General features: G+C 43.6%; 1 protein-coding gene across 1 annotated transcript in view; it reads left to right on the top strand.

Annotated features, from left to right (window-relative positions):
- The window catches only part of LOC126419202 (uncharacterized), a 269,493-nt gene that overhangs the window by 222,408 nt on the left and 25,375 nt on the right, over positions 1-21,710 (top strand). The window contains exon 11 of the mRNA XM_050086337.1: positions 14,504-14,797. Within this exon, the coding sequence (XP_049942294.1) occupies positions 14,504-14,797 (294 nt within the window). The remainder of the gene's footprint in view (positions 1-14,503; positions 14,798-21,710) is intronic.

The following is a 21,710-nucleotide window of genomic DNA, read 5'->3' as shown; positions in this document are numbered from 1 at the left end:
AATAACAGTTCAGAAACAGTGAAGATTTTTGTAGTAATGTAATACTGTATGACCTTGTTCCAGTTGTGTTGATAAAAACTTACATTAAAGACGAGCTTGGCAACAGGTAGTTCTAGGCGCGCAGTCCGGAACCGCGCGACTGCTACCGTCGGAGGTTCGAATCCTGCCTCGGGCATGGATGTGTGTGATGTCCTTAGGTTAGTTAGGTTTAAGTAGATCTCAGTTCTAGGGGACTGATGACCACAGCTGTTAAGTCCCATAGTGCTCAGAGCAACAGGTATGGCCAAGAGTCAGTGCCATGGTTCGTATATAGTATAGGAAATACTCTTACACTTTTTCGCGTCTAAGTTGATGTGACCTTTTCACATGTGTTACGTACTCCTCATGTTTATTCCTGGTAATTTTCGTTCTCTCTGTACGCACCGCGGTTGACAGCGCCCAGACAGAACTCGGTGCTGTCACATAGCTACGCTGTGTGACAGCATTGATGGACAGAATCAAGAACTCTGTTCTCGACAGCCAAAAACAATCAAATACGTCTCGGAGAACTTTTAGGAGAAAAACTAGTAAGTGTTTTCTTTCTTTTCTCGAGTGTTGTCGACACGAGGCAGTCTGCATCCTGCAACGGGAGGACTTGTTCTCGAATAAGGTATTCGAGTACTCGACATGAGCTATCGAGATCAGATGTTGTTGAGAGTTCGTCATTAAGTTTACAGAATTTTATGAAGACGTACTGTCTTTCATTGTATCGCCGGTAGTATTGGAGCTTTACGCAAAAGATGGGTGGATGGATATGTGTGTGTGTGGTCTTCACTCCTGAGACTGGTTTGATGCAGCTCTCCATGCTACTCTATCCTGTGCAAGCTTCTTCATCTCCCAGTACTTACTGCAACCTACGTCCTTCTGAATCTGCTTAATGTATTCATCTCTTGGTCTCCCTCTATGATTTTTACCCTCCACACAGCCCTACAGTGCTAAATTTGTGATCCCTTGATGCCTCAAAACATGTCCTACCAACCGATCCCTTCTTCTAGTCAAGTTGTGCCACAAACTCCTCTTCTCCCCAATTCTATTCAATACCTCCTCATTAGTTATGTGATCTACCCATCTAATCTTCAGCATTCTTCTGTAGCACCACATTTCGAAAACTTCTATTCTCTTCTTGTCCAAACTATTTATCGTCCATGTTTCACTTCCATCCATGGCTACACTCCATACAAATACTTTCAGAAACGACTTCCTGACACTTAAATCTATACTCGATGTCAACAAATTTCTCTTCTTCAGAAACGCTTTTCTTGCCATTGCCAGTCTACATTTTATATCCTCTTTACTTCGACCATCATCAGTTATTTTGCTCCCCGAATAGCAAAACTCCTTTACTACTTTAAGTGTCTCATTTCCTAATCTAATTCCCTCAGCATCACCCGACTTAATTCGACTACATTCCATTATTCTCGTTTTGCTTTTGTTGATGTTCATCCTATATCTTCATTTCAAGACACTGTCCATTCCATTCAACTGCTCTTCCAAGTCCTTTGCTGTCTCTGACAGAATTACAATGTCATCGGCAAACCTCAAAGTTTTTATTTCTTCTCCTTGGATTTTAATACCTACTCCGAATTTTTCTTTTGTTTCTTTTGTGGCGGCGTTCGTAGCGACAAACAATTCGCTGTAGCAACGGCTTACGAAGTCACCGCCACACTTTTAATAGCGGGCCGACCGGTCCGCTGGAACAGTGAACAGAAAGATGAAAACCCAAACACTCTGATTAAATAGAAGTCGGTACTTATCTTTATTAACGAAGATACAGAAACACAGTAGTGAACTCCGTGTCTACAGAAATCTGTCTAGTTCGAGTCGGAGCGGCTAGGTCAGCGTCGGCTGACGACAAACAACAACTCTGCTGCGATGAACACACAACTGACTAGCATGTACCCAATTCGGTGGCGAGTATACAACTGAGCGGCGAATACAGAACTGTCCTAGCGCTCGCGACTCCAGCGCTTAAGAAACCAGAAGCCAGCGGTGGCGCGCGCAGACTTGCGGCGATTTCCTGTCTCGCTGGCGCTGCTTATGCGGACGGCGTCCGGACTTTGATGCTGCCAACCTTTTGGCAGCGGGCTCGGGTGGCATTACTGGCTAGGATATAACAGTTTCCATAACTGCTTGCTCAATATACAGATTGAATAACATCGGGGAGAGGCTACAACCCTGTCTCACTCCCTTCCCAACCGCTGCTTCCCTTTCATGTCCCTTGACTCGTATAACCGACATCTGGTTTGTGTACAAATTGTAAATAGCCTTTTGCTCCCTGTATTTTACTCCTGCCACCTTTAGAGTTTGAAAGAGAGTATTCCAGTCAACATTGTCAAAAGCTTTCTCTAAGTCTACAAATGCTAGAAACGTAGGTTTGCCTTTCCTTAAGTCGTAATGTCAGTATTGCCTCACGTGTTTCAATATTCCTACGGAATCCAAACTGATCTTCCCCAAGGTTGGCTTCTACTAGTTTTTCCATTCGTCTGTAAAGAATTCGCGTTAGTATTTTGCAGCTGTGGCTTATTAAACTGATAGTTCGGTAATTTTCACATCTGTCAACACCTGCTTTCTTTGGGATTGGAATTATTATATTCTTCTTGAAGTCTGAGGGTATTTCGCCTGTTTCATACATCTTGCCCACTAGATGGTAGAGTTTTGTCAGGACTGGCTGTCCCGTGGCCGTCAGTAGTTCTAATGGAATGTTGTCTACTCCCGGGGCCTTGTTTCGACTCAGGTCTTTCAGTGCTCTGTCAAACTCTTCTCGCAGTATCGTATCTCCCATTTTGTCTTCATCTACATTCTCTTCCATTTCCAGAATATTGTCCTCAAGTACGTCGCCATTGTATAGACCCTCTATATACTCCTTCCACCTTTCTGCTTTCCCTTCTTTGTTTAGAACTGGCTTTCCATCTGAGCTCTTGATATTCATACAAGTGGTTCTCTTTTCTCCAAAGGTCTCTTTAATTTTCCTGTAGGCAGTATCTATCTTATCCCTAGTGAGATAAGCCTCTACATCCTTACATTTGTCCTCTAGCCATTCCTGCTTAGCCATTTTGCACTTCCTGTCGATCTCATTTTTGAGACGTTTGTATTGCCTGCTTCATTTACTGCATTTTTATATTTTCTTCTTTTATCAATTAAATTCAATATTTCTTCTGTTACCCAAGGATTTCTACTAGCCCTCGTCTTTTTACCTACTTGATCCTCTGCTGGCTTCACTACTTCATCCCTTAGAGCTACCCATTCTTCTTCTACTGTATTTCTTTCCCCCATTTGTGACAATTGTTCCCTTATGCTCTCCCTGAAACTCCTGTACAACCTCTGGTTTAATCAGTTTGTCCAGAACCCATCTCCTTAAATTCCCATCTTTTTGCAGTTTCTTAAGTTTTAATCTACAGCTCATAACCAATAGATTGTGGTCTGAGTCCACATCTGCCCCTGGAAATGTCTTACAATTTAATACCTGGTTCCTAAATCTCTGTCTTACCATTATATAATCTATCTGATACCTTTTAGTATCTCCAGGATTCTTCCATGTGTACAACCTTCTTTTATGATTCTTGAACCAAGTGTTAGCTATGATTAAGTTATGCTCTGTGCAAAATTCTACCAGACGGCTTCCTCTTTCATTTCTGAGCCCCAATCCATATTCACCTGCTATGTTTCCTTCTCTCCCTTTTCCTACTCTCGAATTCCAGTCACCCATGACTATTAAATTTTCGTCTCCCTTCACTATCTGAATAAATTCTTTTATCTCATCATACATTTCATCAATTTCTTCATCATCTGCAGAGCTAGTTGGCATATAAATTTGTACTATTGTAGTAGGTGTGGGCATCGTGTCTACCTTGGCCACAACAATGCGTTCACTATGCTGTTTGTAGTAGCTTACCCGCACTCCTATTTTTTTTATTCATTATTAAACCTACTCCTGCATTACCCCTATTTGATTTTGTGTTTATAACCCTGTATTCACCTGACCAAAAGTCTTGTTCCTCCTGCCACCGAACTTCACTAATTCCCACTATATCTAACTTTAACCTATCCATTTCCCTTTTTAAATTTTCTAACCTACCTGCCCGATTAAGGGATCTGACATTCCACGCTTCGATCCGTAGAATCCCAGTTTTCTTTCTCCTGATGACGACGTCCTCTTGAGTAGTCCCCGCCCGGAGATCCGAATGGGGGACTATTTTACCTCCGGAATATTTTACCCAAGAGGACGCCGTCATCATTTAACAATACAGTAAAGCTGCATGCCCTCGGGAAAAATTACGGCTGTAGTTTCCCTTGCTTTCAGCCGTTCGCAGTACCAGCACAGCAAGGCCGTTTTGGTTAGGGTTACAAGGCCAGATCAGTCAATCATCCAGACTGTTGCCCCTGCAACTACTGAAAAGGCTGCTGCACCCCTTCAGAAACCACACGTTTGTCTGGCCTCTCAACAGATACCCCGCCGTTGTGGTTGCACCTACGGTACAGCCATCTGTATCGCAGAGGCACGCAAGCCTCCCCACCAACAGCAAGGTCCATGGTTCATGGGGAGGTATGGATATATCGATTCAAAATTGTTGGGCGCTAAACAGCATGATGATCAGTGTCATTCCTCACGATCGTGGTGCTGGTGTGTGAGTGGGTGTATGTTGTCAAAACTAAAAGCAAAGGCCACAATACTAAGTTCTCCAGTATATCTATTCATACCGTTGTCTTAATGGTATTAATAAAACAATGGATGTCATTCAAATGGTTGGTTGATCGCGTAACTGATAGTATGAGCCAACCGCCCTAAATGATATTAAAACCTTTCTCCAATTAAACTGGCCAGGAGTCCTGATGTCACAAAACATGCCAACAAAACTTGCTGTTGTTTCGCCATCGCTTAAAATTGAGGATAAATCCCTCTGTAGACCAGAGGCGTCCCTCCTATCAATATACAAAACAGAGAGTTCGCCTCCGTAGCTAAGTGGCAGCTTGGCAGATTGCAATGCAGAATGCCCGGGCTTGATGCCTGGCCGGGTCGGAGATTTCATCCGCTCGGGGACTGGGTGTTGTGTTGCTCTCGTCATCATTGTCGCGCAAGTCATCGAAGTGGCGCCTGAACAACCCGGAGGGGGTCTCCCGGTCAATAATACCATACGATCATTTCATTTTCGTAAAGCACAGAAGACTAAAACTTGGTGCACTGCAAAAGGCGCATTCCGTTGGATCTTCGTGCAGCAAGAAATAAGTATGTATCATTGGGTAGTGTGTGACACGAAGACGAGTGAGGATAAGGAGAGCGAGCGTGGCAGTGTGGAGAGCAAGTATCTTGGTTTCGGTTAACGTAGTGGAAATGTGTCCACATTGCGTCCGCTTCCTCATCACCGGGCAGTCTAGCGCGCAGTGGCCACAGCGGCTGTGGGGCCCTCTGCGGCGCCATTAATAATTCAGGGCGGAAAAAGCGGCCTCGATTAGGCGTCTGAGTGACGGCTCGGCCCGTGGGCAGCGCTCAGCTGTCACGAGAGACGGTTCACTCGCAGTGCTGTAGCGGATTATTGGCTGCACGCGAGAATATGCCCAGATGTACCCTGAATCACGCAGGTACCACTAGCATCTCCCTCGTCACCGTCCCACGTGGGGTTTGGCGCCATTCTCGATGGAGTCGCTTGGGAATGACCAGAATTAATAAACTGTCACAAGGTATGTGACGGGGCGTGGAATCTGTCTGACGAAACTTAAGTGCAAACTAGGTGCGTGCGCGCGCGCGCACGTGTGTGTGTGTGTGTGTGTGTGTGTGTGTGTGTGTGTGTGTGTGTGTGGTGGTTACGCAGCAGGGTGACACGCAGTATTACGCGAAGCACAAGGGTGAGGGATTTAAACGACAACTTATAGCTGAAAAACGAAAACTTGTACGTAAGAACGAAACGATAAAGACGCGGAAATAAGTCATGGAAAACCAGGTAAGAAGAAAAAGAAACAGAGGTAACTGAACACCCCTTCACCCACCAAATCAATAGTCACTTACGTAAACTGCGGTTTGGTGTCGCCTCGGAATGGCAATAGATTGTACTTACGCATCGATTGCTCAGCTTCCCTAAAATACTCCATGCTATCTATTTACTTTGGCATAAGTGTGTTTTGGAAAAGAAATATTCTACCTTGAGGAAACGCTGCTTTGTTCTTTTTCATCCATCAGTGCTTCGGTGAAGTTTCGTCGCCCTCAGTGGCTTCATTTTATTTTTCCAATAACTACTGATGTAGGCGGGGCAAATATATTAATGAGCATTTGCCCGGAAATTTGCCGAAAGCAATGTTAAATGTGCAAACTTCGGGCATTTATAAAAAAAAGCACATTTTAGAGTTTTTACTGCTAGAATGCATAATTTACTAATTAAAATAAGGGATGCGATGATTTTCCTGATCTTAAAAGTTAGTAAAGGTTTTCACTTAAACGTACGTGTATCATTCAGTGCCATAATTACGAAGAAAAGGGGGACGAGCGTTCAAACTTGATGTACCAAGGGAGGGCGCGTGTAACTGACAGCTGCTTCTCGTTTACAATGTCCTTTTAATTTTTACCAGTTCACCCTTCCCCCTCTAACCCCCCCCCCCCCCCCCCCCACACACACACACACACACACACACACGCCGCGTTGAACATCTGTGTAGTGATATGCAGGTATAGGGAAAAAAAACGATTATCTTACGTTATCGCTTTGTAATGTAACACACACTGTAATTCGTGCCAAATCCCAGAATATCGCTGAAGAGTGATTATTGATAACGAAATTATCGCTGAATGTATCAAACAGCTGTCATGTGTTCTTAATAATAAATGTATACTTCATTTATTAACTGATTTCACTGGGAAAAAATTCTTTATTGTCAGGTGTAGTTATGTTTAAGACAAACTATAGTTTTCTGTTCTGCTCCTTTCTTTATCTGCTATCGTATAACTACACTGCCGTGAAGATAAAATGAGAATACTAACATGAAAAGCTTTAATAACGAAGACTGGATTCCGAAGACGCTGGAATCGTTCGATTCCGATACTAGTCGATTTCTAGAGAACCGGCGGTTTTGCACTCGTTAATCGTAATCGGCACATGACTCATCTCTAATTAAAAGCATAATGGATAAACTTTTTTTTACTAGCATATTTTTGCAGTAGTATATTATATGTAAAGATACTACCTACAGGCTGCCTACTTAATATGTGTTGTTTTTGTCTTCAGTCCTGAGACTGGTTTGATGCAGCTCTCCATGCTTCTCTATCCTGTGCAAGCTTCATCATCTCCCAGTACTTACTGCAACCTACATCCTTCTGAATCTGCTTAGTGTATTCATCTCTTGGTCTCCCTCTACGATTTTTACCCTCCACGCTGCCCTCCATTACTAAATTTGTGATCCCTTGATGCCTCAGAACAAGTCCTACCAACCGGTCCCTTCTTCTTGTGTGTATTCAGAAAATATAAACTATACTTTATTTCAAGACTTACTTTTAAACTTGAGCTTTCTTTTTGTTTTTATTATGTACTCCCCCAAGAACTGATCTCATTAAAAATGTACGTTTCAGTCTAATTTATTTCCCCTAACAACTCTTTCCCAACTCTCGAGCAACGTTTCCAACTTGGTTTTCCAACCACTAAAGCAGCTGTCTTGCAAAACACGTATTCCAATACAAATTATGAGTTGAATTCTATTTTTTTTAAATATGTAAATGCCGCTTATCGATAAATCTTTAAAATGCAGAAATACGCGGGCATTTATGAATTTTGGGCATTTTCCCCAGGCATTTGTCCTGGACATTTGCCCCAACTTATAAATGCCCACGCATTTTACATTACTACCACAGCTTTACTGTATTGCTTCGGAATTTGTTGTAGAGCCTGCTCGGAAATGCGTGGCGTTGAGATATTGAGCTTAAAGCTTGTTTTTTGTCCGTGTTTGCTTCCAGATAAATGTGTTTTGGAATGGTGTTTGCTGAAGGCAGAATACTTTTTTCTAGAACATATTTCAGAGAAACATGAACAAAAAGTGAGCTTTAACCTCAAGATGAATTGTTTGACGCATGAATTCTCAGCTCTGCCAGTTGTGCATTAAATTTAATATACTTGATAATAATCACTTGTCTAAGTATCGCTGTTGAGTTAACAAAATCTAGGAATTTCTAATTCTACATTAGCATGTGACGTAAGATTGTCTTGTTGGAATTCTCATTTGAGTTTGTAGTGGTCCCGCCGCTGTCGTTGCATTATCGCGTTTGCTGGTCGCTTGCGGCAGAGTTTCGTCCAGATGATGGGCTGGATTGTAATCACACGACCATCACCGTCGCTTCCTGCATTACAAGGAAACGAGGGAAAAAGCGCGGAAGGTTTTGGTGTTCATTGGGACAAAGTCTACATTTCATAGGTCCAAATTTTTCACGATGATGACGATTTTCGTATATTGGTATGCTGATCATCGTATCTGTATCGTGTACAGTAAATGGCTGTATGATCAGGAAGGCCCAATTTCCCTCGCTCACAGGTTCCTCTCTGTCGCCTTTTAATTCTGATTAAGTGACTTATATTAACTGCCATGTTGTGTTAAAAAGGGGCTCACGCTTCGACTCAGAGTGACTGGTTTAGCTTTCCACGATGTGAACAACTAATATCAATACGTGGTGACAACTGGAGGAGACGTGGCGGTCAAGGGCACAATGTGCAGTTCACACATATCTCCAATGCTGCAATTAAAGGCAATATATTCAGAAAATGAAACGCCGATGGAATGACTGACAGCTATCCTAAATGGACGAAGCTAAAACAAAATATAATGTAGTTTAGTGATACCTGTTGGCGGTTTTTCTACAAGAACAATTTCCATTGCGTAAAATTTACCGGACTGGTATTGGATACAGTGATTAATGTGAAAGTTTGTCCACGAGCCGTCACGCCTAAAACACCAATGAAGCCGCTGGATGCGGCGCCGGATTTCCATATCAGAGGCAGAAGGTGCACTGTGCTGTGTTGTCACCATTGTATCTTTTTGTTATGTGTTTACTTGTTCACGAGCCGGCGAACTCGCAGTCACGTCAGTTGGATCTGCGTTTACATGAGTGCCGAATTAAATATTGGCTCTTAGGAATCGATGTCGCTAGCACTGGAGGGAGAAATTTTGCGGGATAAAACTAATGATTACTTCGGAATGTCAATTCGTCTACTACACATTCATTTCACCTTAAAAGCACTTGTAAAAGTTGGCAAATGTTATCTGCTGCGAAATTCTCCATCTCGTGAAATGGAGCAATTAACGAATTTGTTGATGCATTGTTCACTTGTACAGCACATTGTGCCGCGAGTCCACTCCTATAATAGTATTGGCACATATCTTACAAGATCCTTCTTTTTCGATTTAATTTTGATGTTTACTAAATGTATTCACAACGTTATTTACGAAACATGTAGACATATTCATAGGCCTGTGCAAGATTTGGTTGCGATGTCAAATGCACACTCTAAAAGTCATTACTCTGTGTACGATATAATTAAAAATTCGCTTAAAGTGGTCAGACGATGTAAATCATTATGCAGTGCAAGCGATTGTCTCCCGTGGAAACATTTCACAACTCCCGTGCTTTTTGTTAAAATACTACTCTCGCAGCAATTCTTTTCATAGAAAAGGATTTACGAGAGTTAGAGAAATACCAAAGAATGCTGATATTCGAAGTGATAATCTTAGCTACCCACGTACGATATCAGTGCAGAAATCATGTCGATCTTGAAATAGAGTCGTGCTATCAGTGGCGTCGCTTGGGCGTTGCTGGTTCGGAATGCAGACCGGCACCTTCGGCTCCTTGAGACCTTTCGTACCTCTCGTCTCTTCCGGCACTTTCTTTAACGTTCGTTTGTGCCAACACGCCTGCTGGAAGTAATGAACTGTTTTTGAGCTTATTTGTTGACGTTTTTACCTTTCCCGTAATTTTTTATTTTCAATATAGTGCAGGAAAAGAGCCACGCGAAGATTTGCCAGCTGATTTTAAACACATTATTATCTACGTTAATTTTCCCAGATATTAGAATACACTCATTAGAGAATCTTCGCAGGTAACACTTGTGTTGACAAGGACGACGAAGAAAGTCCAAGCGTGTCGTACGAGGTTTGGTGTAAGGAGCGACAGTCGTCTCTCTGTACCAAATGAAATTAAACAGTCGTATGGCATTGATGGCCGGGAGTCTCCTTGTGGGGAAGTTTGGCAGCCGTGTTGCAACTATTTTCGCCACAATGGGCGACTTGCGTGACAATGATTAGAACAACACAACACCCAGTCCCTGAGCAGAGAAAATCTCCGACTCGGCCGGGAATCGAAACCGGGCCCGCTGCATGGCTGTGAGACGCGCTGACCACGCAGCTAAGAGAGGACGCACTCCCTGTAACAAACAGCTCTCGTACAGTGTAAAACGAATAGTTGAATGTGAATGAACTGGACTCGTTCTGCCAAGTCGCCTGTTAACAATAGGTTGGACAACATCATTTGGGTAGACGAGGCAGCAATAGATCTGTGTCTTATGCTGATTCCTGACTTACACACTGTTGTGTCCGCGGTTGTATATTACCAGCCAATGGTGGCTGTCCTACGAAAGGGAAACCCATAATAACATCACCTGTTTACAAAATGGTTCAAATGGCTCTGAGCACTATGGGACTCAACTGCTGTGGTCATCAGTCCCCTAGAACTTAGAACTACTTAAACCTAACTAACCTAAGGACATTACACACATCCATGCCCGAGGCATGGTTCCAGATTGTAGCGCCTAGAACCGCTCGGCCACCCCGGCCTTTTTGCATCTCTTTAGAAGAGGCTTTTCTCCTTATATTATTAGGTGCACCGTCGCCAAAGAGAGGGCATGGGTGATGGGCCGGAGTTGGTATGTGACGGTCAAGAATGAGACGTATTGCAATCAAAGACGGCTGTGCCACGTTTTTGGTATCCACTTGTATTGCGTGGATGCCACGGATATATCCAAGACAACTTAATACGGGCAGAACATTTCTCGTAACTCAAGATCTCATCAAGATACAGTAAGTGCCTCGAAGGAACTCGGCGTGGACGGCAAAACAAAGCCCAAAATAGACACATCCGTCGCCCATCGGTTTACCACTCATTTGTAACAGTTAAATTGATACATAAACATCACATACGCTGTCGTCTGGTAGGTCGTTCCCGCACTGGACCAGAAATTGCTTCTTTATGAACTTCGCAACGGATAAACGAATTAATTGACAGCGCAGCACAACAATAATAATGTATTGGCTACTACGTTGTTGTATGACCTACATAGTACTATCATCGTCGTTGTTACTATCATTATTATTGTTGCTGTTGTTGTTAGTGGCAGTCGTCGTAGGCAAAACATTGGCTGTCTGAAGTCTTCGTTAGTGGCAGTCGTCGTAGGCAAAACATTGGCTGTCTGAAGTCTTCCAATTTCTGTCGGTTCGTACATAAGGAATCCAGCAAGCAAATGATTTACGAGCAGTAAGTACAGTGCACACATTTTAACCTGATTGATTTTAAATGAGATGCAGGGTGTGCGTGAAGAAGGTGTCGCTAGGAAGAGGAGTGGTGCAGAGGAAGTATGTTTTGTAAGAAGTGCCTACCTTCAAGAGGATAGTTAGCTTTCTTTCTAAATATCAGTTGTAGTGTTCTTTTAAAAATATAAATTCGAAGAAAATTATTTGTCACTTTAAAGTCTAGTTAGACGCTAATGTTAATGATTGTGGTGGGAAACTGGGTAATCTGATTGCACTCAGAGATAATAGTCTCAGAAATGTTGGGAACTACTGAGCTAGAAGGACGAAGAAAGGACGACCTTTATTGAGTAGCTGAATTTGTGAAGCTTGGGGGGATTTGGGGGGGGGGGGGGTGGATGGAGAATCATATAACGTTTTTCTCCTGTGAGTGTACAGTGCATTTCAGGAGAAGAATGGAAGTCAGTTTTGTGGCCTCGAACGGGAGATTGGCGGTGTTTGCTTGATGTGGCGGTTGGAAACGGTTGCCTTGCGAGGGACACTCGGGTCATAGCGGACGGAGGCGGCGTCCGCTGCATAATTGAGTTCGGGCGGGCGGGCAGCAGCAGCCGATACGCCTGACGCTGCAAATTAACTTGGTGCTGGCTGTGGTGCTGTTTGTCTGTTTCGTTATTCCCTGTGACCGGCGGGGCCACCGCCCGCTGCCAATTATTAAAAACGGGCCGCTACGCGCTCGCGGGCTCAGGGCGCGCCCTAATTGCATTACAGCGCTGTTTGCCGCCGCCAGATTTCGCTCCTTTTTTCGCTTTTTAGCTAGTCCGGCCTACGCGCGCCGGCGTACCGGCTGAAACGCGCCGTCGCGCCTTTCCCAGCGTTTTGCGCGTCGATAATAAGTGATTTAGAAACCAAATGGTCGGTGCTGCTTTTTTCTGTTCTTTTCAAGTACTACATGTGACTGACTGCTGGTACTTGTTAAAAATTACCAGCCTCCCAGTTCTACACGCGGCGGAGCGTCCGGAGAGGGGAAAAAAAAGACAGATTTTTCTGTGTATGCCCGTGCGGTGGGTAAGGGCTTAATAATTGAGCGAGAAATGCTGCTGGACGTGGAGACTGCTGGTGGACCTAGTTTTGCGCTCGTGGATCGAGTCTTCGTTGGTTGCAGATGACTCTTTGAGAAGAATGGAGCTGCTCCATTTACGTCTGCGGGATAGTGAAGAAGTTTGAAATGTTTAATTATGTACTTAATTTAAAGTGTGTGTGTGTGTGTGCGTGTGTGTGTGTGTGTGTGTGTGTGTGTGTGTGTGTTCCACATATATAGTCTGGGCAATTTGAGCTCTGTGTTAAGCTGAAGCTGTTTTCTCACGTATCTCATTGTTTATGACGTCAAATCTCCTGAACTGTATGGTCAAATGACGATATAATTTTGCAAGGCGCATTGAGTAGTATATGTGAATACCGTCTGAAGGATGTGTTGTAAATAGGGTTAAGTAATAAATTAAAACGTCATGCCTGGCACTGAAGTTTTAGAGGAAGAAAAGCAAAAATGTAGTAAACGATCAACATTTTTCGCTATTTTGTGTGTGTGTGTGTGTGTGGGGGGGGGGGGGTTTAACGAGAAAAAGTTTGTAAAAGATTGTAGCCTGGGTTACGCTCCCTCAAGACATACTCACAGTTTATAACTAAAACTTGTATTATTGTGTTAAATCTTTAACATAAGATAAACATCTTGATGAGTAGATTATGACAGCATTTTAAATGGGTAAATTTGATCAATAATTTTATATAAATTTTGAAGACTACATTTTTGTAGCCCTTGGAAGTCATTAGATAGGAAACCTGCAATAGGGAACGTGCACTGTTTTGGTTGTATAGTAATACAGGTGATCTCCGAAATGTTTTGTCCTGTCTGACAGAATTATCGGCAAACGATCAGTTTTTGAGGGAGAAAGACAGAGACTTAGTGGGCTACTTGATATGATTCTCAGACAGGTTTTGTCGGCCGAAGTGGCCGTGCGGTTAAAGGCGCTGTAGTCTGGAACCGCAAGACCGCTACGGTCGCAGGTTCGAATCCTGCCTCGGGCATGGATGTTTGTGATGTCCTTAGGTTAGTTAGGTTTAACTAGTTCTAAGTTCTAGGGGACTAATGACCTCAGCAGTTGAGTCCCATAGTGCTCAGAGCCATTTGAACCATTTTTCAGACAGGTTTTCTTCAGATTCCTGCGAACTACATGTCGTCAGTAGGGCGAGGATTCTCTTAAAACTACATAAGTAATTTTGGTATGGATCTGATTATAACATGCAACAAAGGTCGAAACCGGTAGTTCAGATGAACGTAATACGGAACCCTAACGGAGCCTGTCTTTCTTCATTGTATTGAAAGTGGTCACAGTGCCCTCAGACGTTATATCTACAATTATAGGGGTCACTTTTGAAGTTTCTCCATGGTTTCGTTGACTGCTTGGTCTGTGTACAAATTTCAATAACGTGGGTGATTTATGGGTTAAATTCAGTGGTCAGCCATGTAGCGGATTCCAACTCGGCATTCGAGGGACGACGGTTCAAATCCACGTCCGGCCATCCTGATTCAGGTCTTTCACGATTTTCCTACATCGCTTCAGGCAAATGCTGGGACGGTTTCTGTGAAAGGGCACGGCCGAATTGCTTCCCCCATCCGACGGGACCGATGTCCTAGCTGTTCGGTCCCCTCCCCCACATCGACCAGCAGTGACACCAAAGCACACAATGATGCAATCAAGCTGAGGAAATTAGAAAGATGACAAAATAGGTGATGGTTTCAAATCCTGTATCTCTTTCACTCGATTCTCCATTTTCATCAACTGCCTCTTTCTCATACCTTATAATTTCAGATAACTTTACCCTTCCTTATGTGTTTATAACAAAAACCCGACTAGCCTCGGAACTCTCCGAATTCTGTACCATACTAGTGCTCATCGGCGTGTGTTGCTTTATGTTGCAGACAAGGGCGGAGCGCACCCGTGCGCGGTGTGCCGGGCGCAGTTGGAACAGTTCCCGCAGTCGCGGCCGCTGCCGCGCGCGCAGGCGGGCGCCTACGGGCTGCGCGAGGACGACGTGTCGGCGGGCGCACGCGTCTGCAACTCGTGTCGCTGCAAGGCGGTGCGCTCGCGCTACACGCAATGCCCGCTGCCCTCGTGCCCGAACCCGCGCGGACGCGTCAAGCGCCTGCGGTCGCTGCCCGCGCGCTGGGCCGAGCTACCGCCTGAGCTACGCCAGCCGCTCGTCCACGAATTCCGTGAGTATTCTCCACCCGTGTTAAAGTGTCGTCGCCGGGCATCCAGAAAGACACGTACCTAATATGCTGTGCTAAGTCGTGCTCGTTGCCAGACTGGTACTCTAACCGGAGTTCACTGTTTACACGAGCAGTAGCTGTGACTATAGCCCACAAGCCCGTTTTCAAGAAGCGATTTCGAACAGATGTGCAGAACTATAGACCTATACCTCTAACGTCCAGCAGTTGTAGAATTTTGGAACACGTATTATGTTCGAGTATAATGACTTTTCTGGAGACTAGAAATCTACTCTGTAGGAATCAGCATGGGTTTCGAAAAAGACGATCGTTTGAAACCCAGCTCGCGCTATTCGTCCACGAGACTCACGGGGACATAGACACGGGTTCCCAGTTAGATGCCGTGTTTCTTGACTTTCGCAAGGCGTTCGATACAGTTCCCCACAGTCGTAAAATGAACAAAGTAGGAGCATATGGACTATCTGAGCAATTGTGCGATTGGATTGAAGAGTTCCTAGATAAAAGAACGCAGCATGTCATTCTCAATGGAGAGAAGTCTTCCGAAGTAAGAGTGATTTCAGGTGCGCCGCAGGGGAGTGTCGTAGGACCGTTGCTATTCACAATATACATAAATAACCTTGTGGATAACATCGGAAGTTCACTGAGGCTTTTTGCGGATGATGCTGTGGTATATCGAGAGGTAGTAACAATGGTAAATTGTACTGAAATGCAGGAGGATCTGCAGCGAATTGATGCATGGTGCAGGGAATGGCAATTGAATCTCAATGTAGACAAGTGTACATAGAAAGAAAGATCCCTTATCATTAGCTACATTATAACAGGTCAGCAACTGGAAGCAGTTAATCCCATAAATTATCTGGGAGTACGCATTAGGAGTGATTTAAAATGGAATGATCATATAAAGTTGATCGTCGGTAGGGCAGATGCCAGACTGAGATTCATTGGAAGAGTCCTAAGGAAATGCTGTCCGAAAACAAAGGAAGTAGGTTACAGTACACTTGTTCGCCCACTGCTTGAATACTGCTTACCAGTGTGGGATCCGTACCAGATAGGGTTGATAGAAGAGAGAGTGAAGATCCAACAGAGAGCAGCGTGCTTCGTTACAGGATCATTTAGTAATCGCGAAAGTGTTATGGAGATGATAGATAAACTCCAGTGGAAGACTCTGCAGGAGAGACGCTCAGTAGCTCGTTACAGACTTTTGTTGAAGTTTTGAGAACATACCTTCACCGAGGAGTCAAGTAGTATATTGCTCCCTCCTACGTATATCTCGCGAGCAGACCATGAGGATAAAATCAGAGAGATTAGAGCCCACACAGAGGCTACCAACAATCCTTTCCACGAACGATACGGGACTGGAATAGAAGGGAGAACCGATAGAGGTACTCAAGGTACCCTCCGCCACACGCTGTCAGGTGGCTTGCGGAGTATGGATGTAGATGTAGATGTAGAAGTGCATCGTGATGTAAGCGACACGGGACAGGACAGCACAGCTCTGGAAAAGCTGTGCGACACAGTGCGAGAGCACGTCAGGAGACAGTTTTCTCAGCAGTTGTCACACGGTATACTGAGGTGACAGTCGTGAGATAGTGATGTGCACGTATACATACGGGATAGAATCACATATGCGGGCTATAAAAGGGCAGTACTTTGGCGGAACTGTCATTTTTACTCAGGTGATTTGTGTGAAAAGGTTTCCAACTTGGTTATGGCTGCACAACAGGAATTAACAGACTTTGAACGTAGAATGGTAGTTGCAGCTAGATGCGTCGGACATTCCATTTCAGAAATCACTAGTGCATTCAATATTTCGAGGTCCACAGTGTTGAAAGAGTGCTGACAGTAACAGATTTCGAGCATTACCTCTCCGACATCCTTCACTTAATGACCGAGAATAGCAGCTTTTGCATAGAGTTGTCAGTGTTGACAGACAAGCAGCACTGCCTAGGATAACTGCAGGAATCAGTGTGGGACGTACGGCAAATACAGGGTGGCACACGAAATGTGTCACCAATTGTTTCTTTCACAATTTACGATGCATATTAGATATCCCACTGGGATCTCTACAGCAGTACCAGCAGAGCTTGGAAAAACAAATGAGTTACGAAATGATGTGTAATTCATGATACTGCTGCTAGGAGACTAGTAAGCAGGAATGGCTGACAATGGAAGACTGACGACACAGCAATGATCAGCAATTGTGTTACTTTTTCATGAAACGAAAAGCCTTTTTGTGACTCAGAGGTGTTTTTGACAACAGTTTAACACACGATGCGTCCCTTGCAAGAAGACCATCCATAGGTTGTACGATAAATTTGTACAGAAAGGAACAGTATTGGAAGCGAAGCGACCTCGGCCTGAGCCTGTTTGTCCGCTGGAGAATATTGAAGCGGTACAAGTTGCTGTACAGAGAAGTCCCGGGAAATCGTGTAGAAAGACAGCAGTGCAACTGGGAATATCCAGACGCTCAGTTCTACGCATTCTTAAAAGTGACCTCCATATGTACCCATACAAGATGACCTGTGCACAGAAGCTCACTGAAGAACACAAACAGCAGAGACTACTGTTTGCTCAGTGGGCGGAGGATAGGGAAGAAACTCTCATCAGCATTTGGTTTCAAGACGAGGTGCATTTTCATGTAGACGCTGGGGTTAACAAAGAAAATGTACGCTTTTGGGCCATTGAAACCCACAAGTGCTTCATGAACGACAACATTATGATCCGAGGATTACAGCGTGGGCAGCAATTTCCAGTCACGTACTTATTGGACCCTTTTTCTTTGAAGAAACTGTGAACAGCGAGCATTATTTGAGCATGCATCACAATAGCTTCATTACACAGCTTCTTGCTACTGCCTTGCCCTTCAAGACACAGTGGTTCGTGCAAGATGGAGCAAGGCTACGTACTGCAAACGCTGTTTTGGAGTTTTTACACGAGCATTTCGACTTGTGGATCATTTCACTCGGGTTTCCAGGTCGCTTCAATGACTGACAAAATTGCCCCCCCCCCCTCCCCCTCCCCCCAAATAGTCCAGACCGCAATCCATATGACTTTTTTCTTTGGGCGTACTTAAAGGAAAAAATTTTCCCGAAAAGTCTAGTTGATTTAATGGAGCTCAGAAGACTTATTCTTCAAGCTTGCAGTGACATTACGGAAGACATGTGCCGTAGGGTAATCACTAACTTCAGTGTTCGTTTGAAGGAAATTAGGAAATGAAATGGTGGACATATTGAGGATGTGCTGACTTAGAACAAATCTCCATGGACGGCTCTTCATTGTAGTATATGTTTCTTTCAGATTGTGTTGACAATAAAGTTTATATTCAAAAACAAAATGGTAACACATTTCATGCGCCACCCTGTATATCCATTAGGATAGTGAGGCGAAATTTAGCATTAATGTGGGCTACGGCAGCAGACAACTCATGCAACTGCCTGTGTTAAAAGCACGACATCACATGTCTTGGCTCTGACCATGTCGATTGGACCGTAGACGATTGGAAAACTGTGCCCTGGTCAGACGAGTCCAGATTTCAGTCGGTAAAAACTGACAGTTGGGTTCGAAGGTGACGCAGACCTCACAAAACTGTGGACCTGAGTTGTCAATGAGGCACTTTGCAATCTGTTATGGTGGTTTCGTAATGGTGTGGACTGTGTTTACTTGGAATGGACGAGTCTTCTGATCCAGCTGAACTTCCTGAGACCATTTGCAGCCATTCGTGAACTTCACATTCTCCGACAATGACGGAATTTTTACGGATGACAATGCATTGTGTCATCGGGCCCACAAGTGTTAACAACTGGTTTGCGTAATGATTCTAGACAATTTGAGTGAATAATTTGGCCACTGACATAAATCCTATTGAACATTTATGGGACATAATGGAGAGGTCAGTTCGTGCACAGAATTGTGCACTGGCAACACCTCCACAATTATGGGCAGCTGCAGAGGCAGCACGGTTCATTATTTCTTTAGGGGACATCCGCTGTCAGTGGCATGTCAACTTACTGCACTAAGATGGGCAAAAGGAGGTCCAACATGATACTAGGAGGCACCTCTTGTCAACTCAGTCTATTTTCTTGTGAAGCAGTGGATTAACTTGTGGAGCTGGGAGCCTGATATTGATGAAGAAGTAGACCTACTTATGTGCTATATATCACTTAAAGATGGAACAAATAACAATTGGAAAGTAGATATGTTTAGTGAGAGAGAGAGAGAAAGAGAGAGAGAGAGAGAGAGAGAGAGAGAGAGAGAGAGAGAGAGAGAGAGAGAGAGAGAGACTCACTGTGAATAATTAGGTGACTGTTTCCATTTAGATCAGAGTCAATTCCACAATTTTCATGTAGTCACAGTGGTTGGTATTGTACAAATTCTTGTACTCAAACTGCTTTGTTAACCTGTTTGGCTGTTATCAATCGAAGTATAAGGGACGATCAAAAACTTTCCGTTTGATGGTGTTGCTGCAGCATATATGCAACATAGTGCAACTCCAGTGTGGTTGTATAAGCACCAGCATTTAAGCAAGGGATTAGTACGGCATTTGTGTCTCCAACATGCCTGCAGTAAATGCGGCAATGTGAACCGTGGCAACATTAGCACCAAATACATCCAAACAGGTCCAACATGCTGTTATATTTTTCTTGGCCACTGAAGGGCAAACAGGGGTAGACATCCCCTGGAGAATGAAGAATATGTATGTGAGCATGTCTCTTGAAAACCACTGTTGTGGAATGGTGCACCAGGTTCCCTGCTGGGTGCTGCTGCTTCATGATAGCACACCTCCACAATGGCAAATGATGTAATAAAGTAATAATGCCAACTCAAGTGGGAGGATACTTGACTACTTGCCCTGTGGTCCTGATCTCTCCCCAAGCGATTATCACTCTTCGATCCCTTTAAAAAGACATTGAAGAGTCAATGATTCTAGTTGGACAAGGGTGTGCAGCAGGCAGCTACGGACTTTTTTGTGTAACAGGACATGGTGGTGTACCAATGGACACCTTCGGCCTGATACATTGGTGAGATGATTGCCTCAATGTTCACAGCAGTTTTGCCTGCCTGACGTATCAATTCTGGGTTGTAAGACCTTGAGAGGGAAGGTTTTTGATTGCCTCTTATGTGTCAATGACAGTAAAAGTGTGGGTCATTGTTCAGAAAATTTAATGGTGAAGGCAATTCCTGGTAAAAGAGAGGAAATTTGGGTTCAGATCCCAGTGTGGCACAAGTTTCCAATTATCATACATGTTCGTTATATTACAAGTTCAACAAACCTGAACAATTTGCACTGGTATCATTTTATGCCATGGCCTCTCACTGATTTCATCTCAATCAATCCATTAATTTCAAATTGGTACAATTATGCCAATGCATAAAGGCTTCGAAAAAATTGCTACTCAGTTAATGGGAAGCGGCTCTTCTGAAATTGAGATATATGGAAAAAACTGGAATTAATTGGAGCCTTTGATACTGTTTTGTCAGTTAACCTAGACCTCAGACTCACAACCAAAGTGTGAACTTTCACTCGCTGGATAATGTTGCACAAGTCCTACATTGTATAACCACAACCTACATTCTAGAAAATAATATAGACGCATAAAGGTGTTGTCATTGTTATGTTCCTGTATGAGTAATACATCACATCGCAAACTACAACACAATTAAGTCACTGGGGAAAGTCTCAGTTGACTGAAATAATGCCTACAACACAGGGAAGAAACCCAATTACAAGATGAGTGGTGAACATCTGAAGCACAGCACATCACATCGTTGATGTATATACAACAAATACCAAGAAGTGATATGAAATGGAATGAACACACACAAGCAGTATTTGGGATGGTTTTGAAAGACTTAGATTTCTTGAAAGGGTTCTATGTAAGTGGAGTGCATCCATACAGGAAATCACATGAAAGATGCAAATGACCTCCTTGGGTTTGCTGCTGGATAATGTTGCACAAGTCCTACAATATTTCATTGAAACAACGGTTCAGTATTATCAAATGGTGTTAGATGCTGTCGTCATTGCTGCAAGATGCGACTGGTGAGGCTTAGGCAGTGGAGGCAAAATTTATTTGAACCATGAGACATGTACGAACATAGTGTTCTTGGTGAACACTGCTGGGAGGCGAAGAGAGCCTTTCCTCAAGAGCACAGAAGGCAATGACGGTGCTGCCGGACTTTGCTGTGGTTAAAAGCTGAATTAATTCTCTGCATTGTACTGCATTAGATCAGAAAGCAGGGGTTCTTGATTCTTTCATTTTAATTTAATGGCAGCCAGTGCTGAATTCCAGGAGTGCTTAGTTCAATCCTGCACATGCGACTGGGTAAATTGGATAAACCAGTAGTAACGGAGCACTGTCTAAACATGGGGCTTCATAAGTTTAATGAGAGGACAGAATGTTATTCTCAGAATCATCATTCTGAGATTATGTTATCAAGGAGACCACACACACCTTTGTGGCAGACAGTGTTGTCAGTAAGGATGTGGGATTTCAACTAAGTATTGACTTGATTCGTTTGTGTGGCATTTGTAATAACATTAATCATTTAATTTTGTTGCGAAAACAAAATATGTTGTGGACCAAATTGAATGTTGAATCAGAACCATCACAAGAATCATGATACCTACAATTATGCCAGGTATACCACCTAAGTTGCCTCACAAGCTGATCCAAAGCTTCAACTTGTGTGGCCCATTCATAAAGATAATTTTGTCTTGTTATGTACAGCCAACACAATCTAACTTTGATAAAGGATAAGAGAATTCATTCTCAGGTTTTTAGAATGAGTGTTGTATTCATGTGTTCTGTTTGCTAAATGATATTACTAATTGACATGCTGTACACCATGTTATGGAATGTACATAGAGGCATGGTGCAGTTTAGAAACGTGTGGATAC

Source organism: Schistocerca serialis, chromosome 9 (genome assembly GCF_023864345.2).
Source record: "Schistocerca serialis cubense isolate TAMUIC-IGC-003099 chromosome 9, iqSchSeri2.2, whole genome shotgun sequence".
Taxonomy (NCBI): Eukaryota; Metazoa; Arthropoda; class Insecta; order Orthoptera; family Acrididae; genus Schistocerca; species Schistocerca serialis.
The sequence above is the reverse complement of the archived record's forward strand: the minus strand, read 5'-3'. Positions and strand labels throughout refer to the sequence as shown.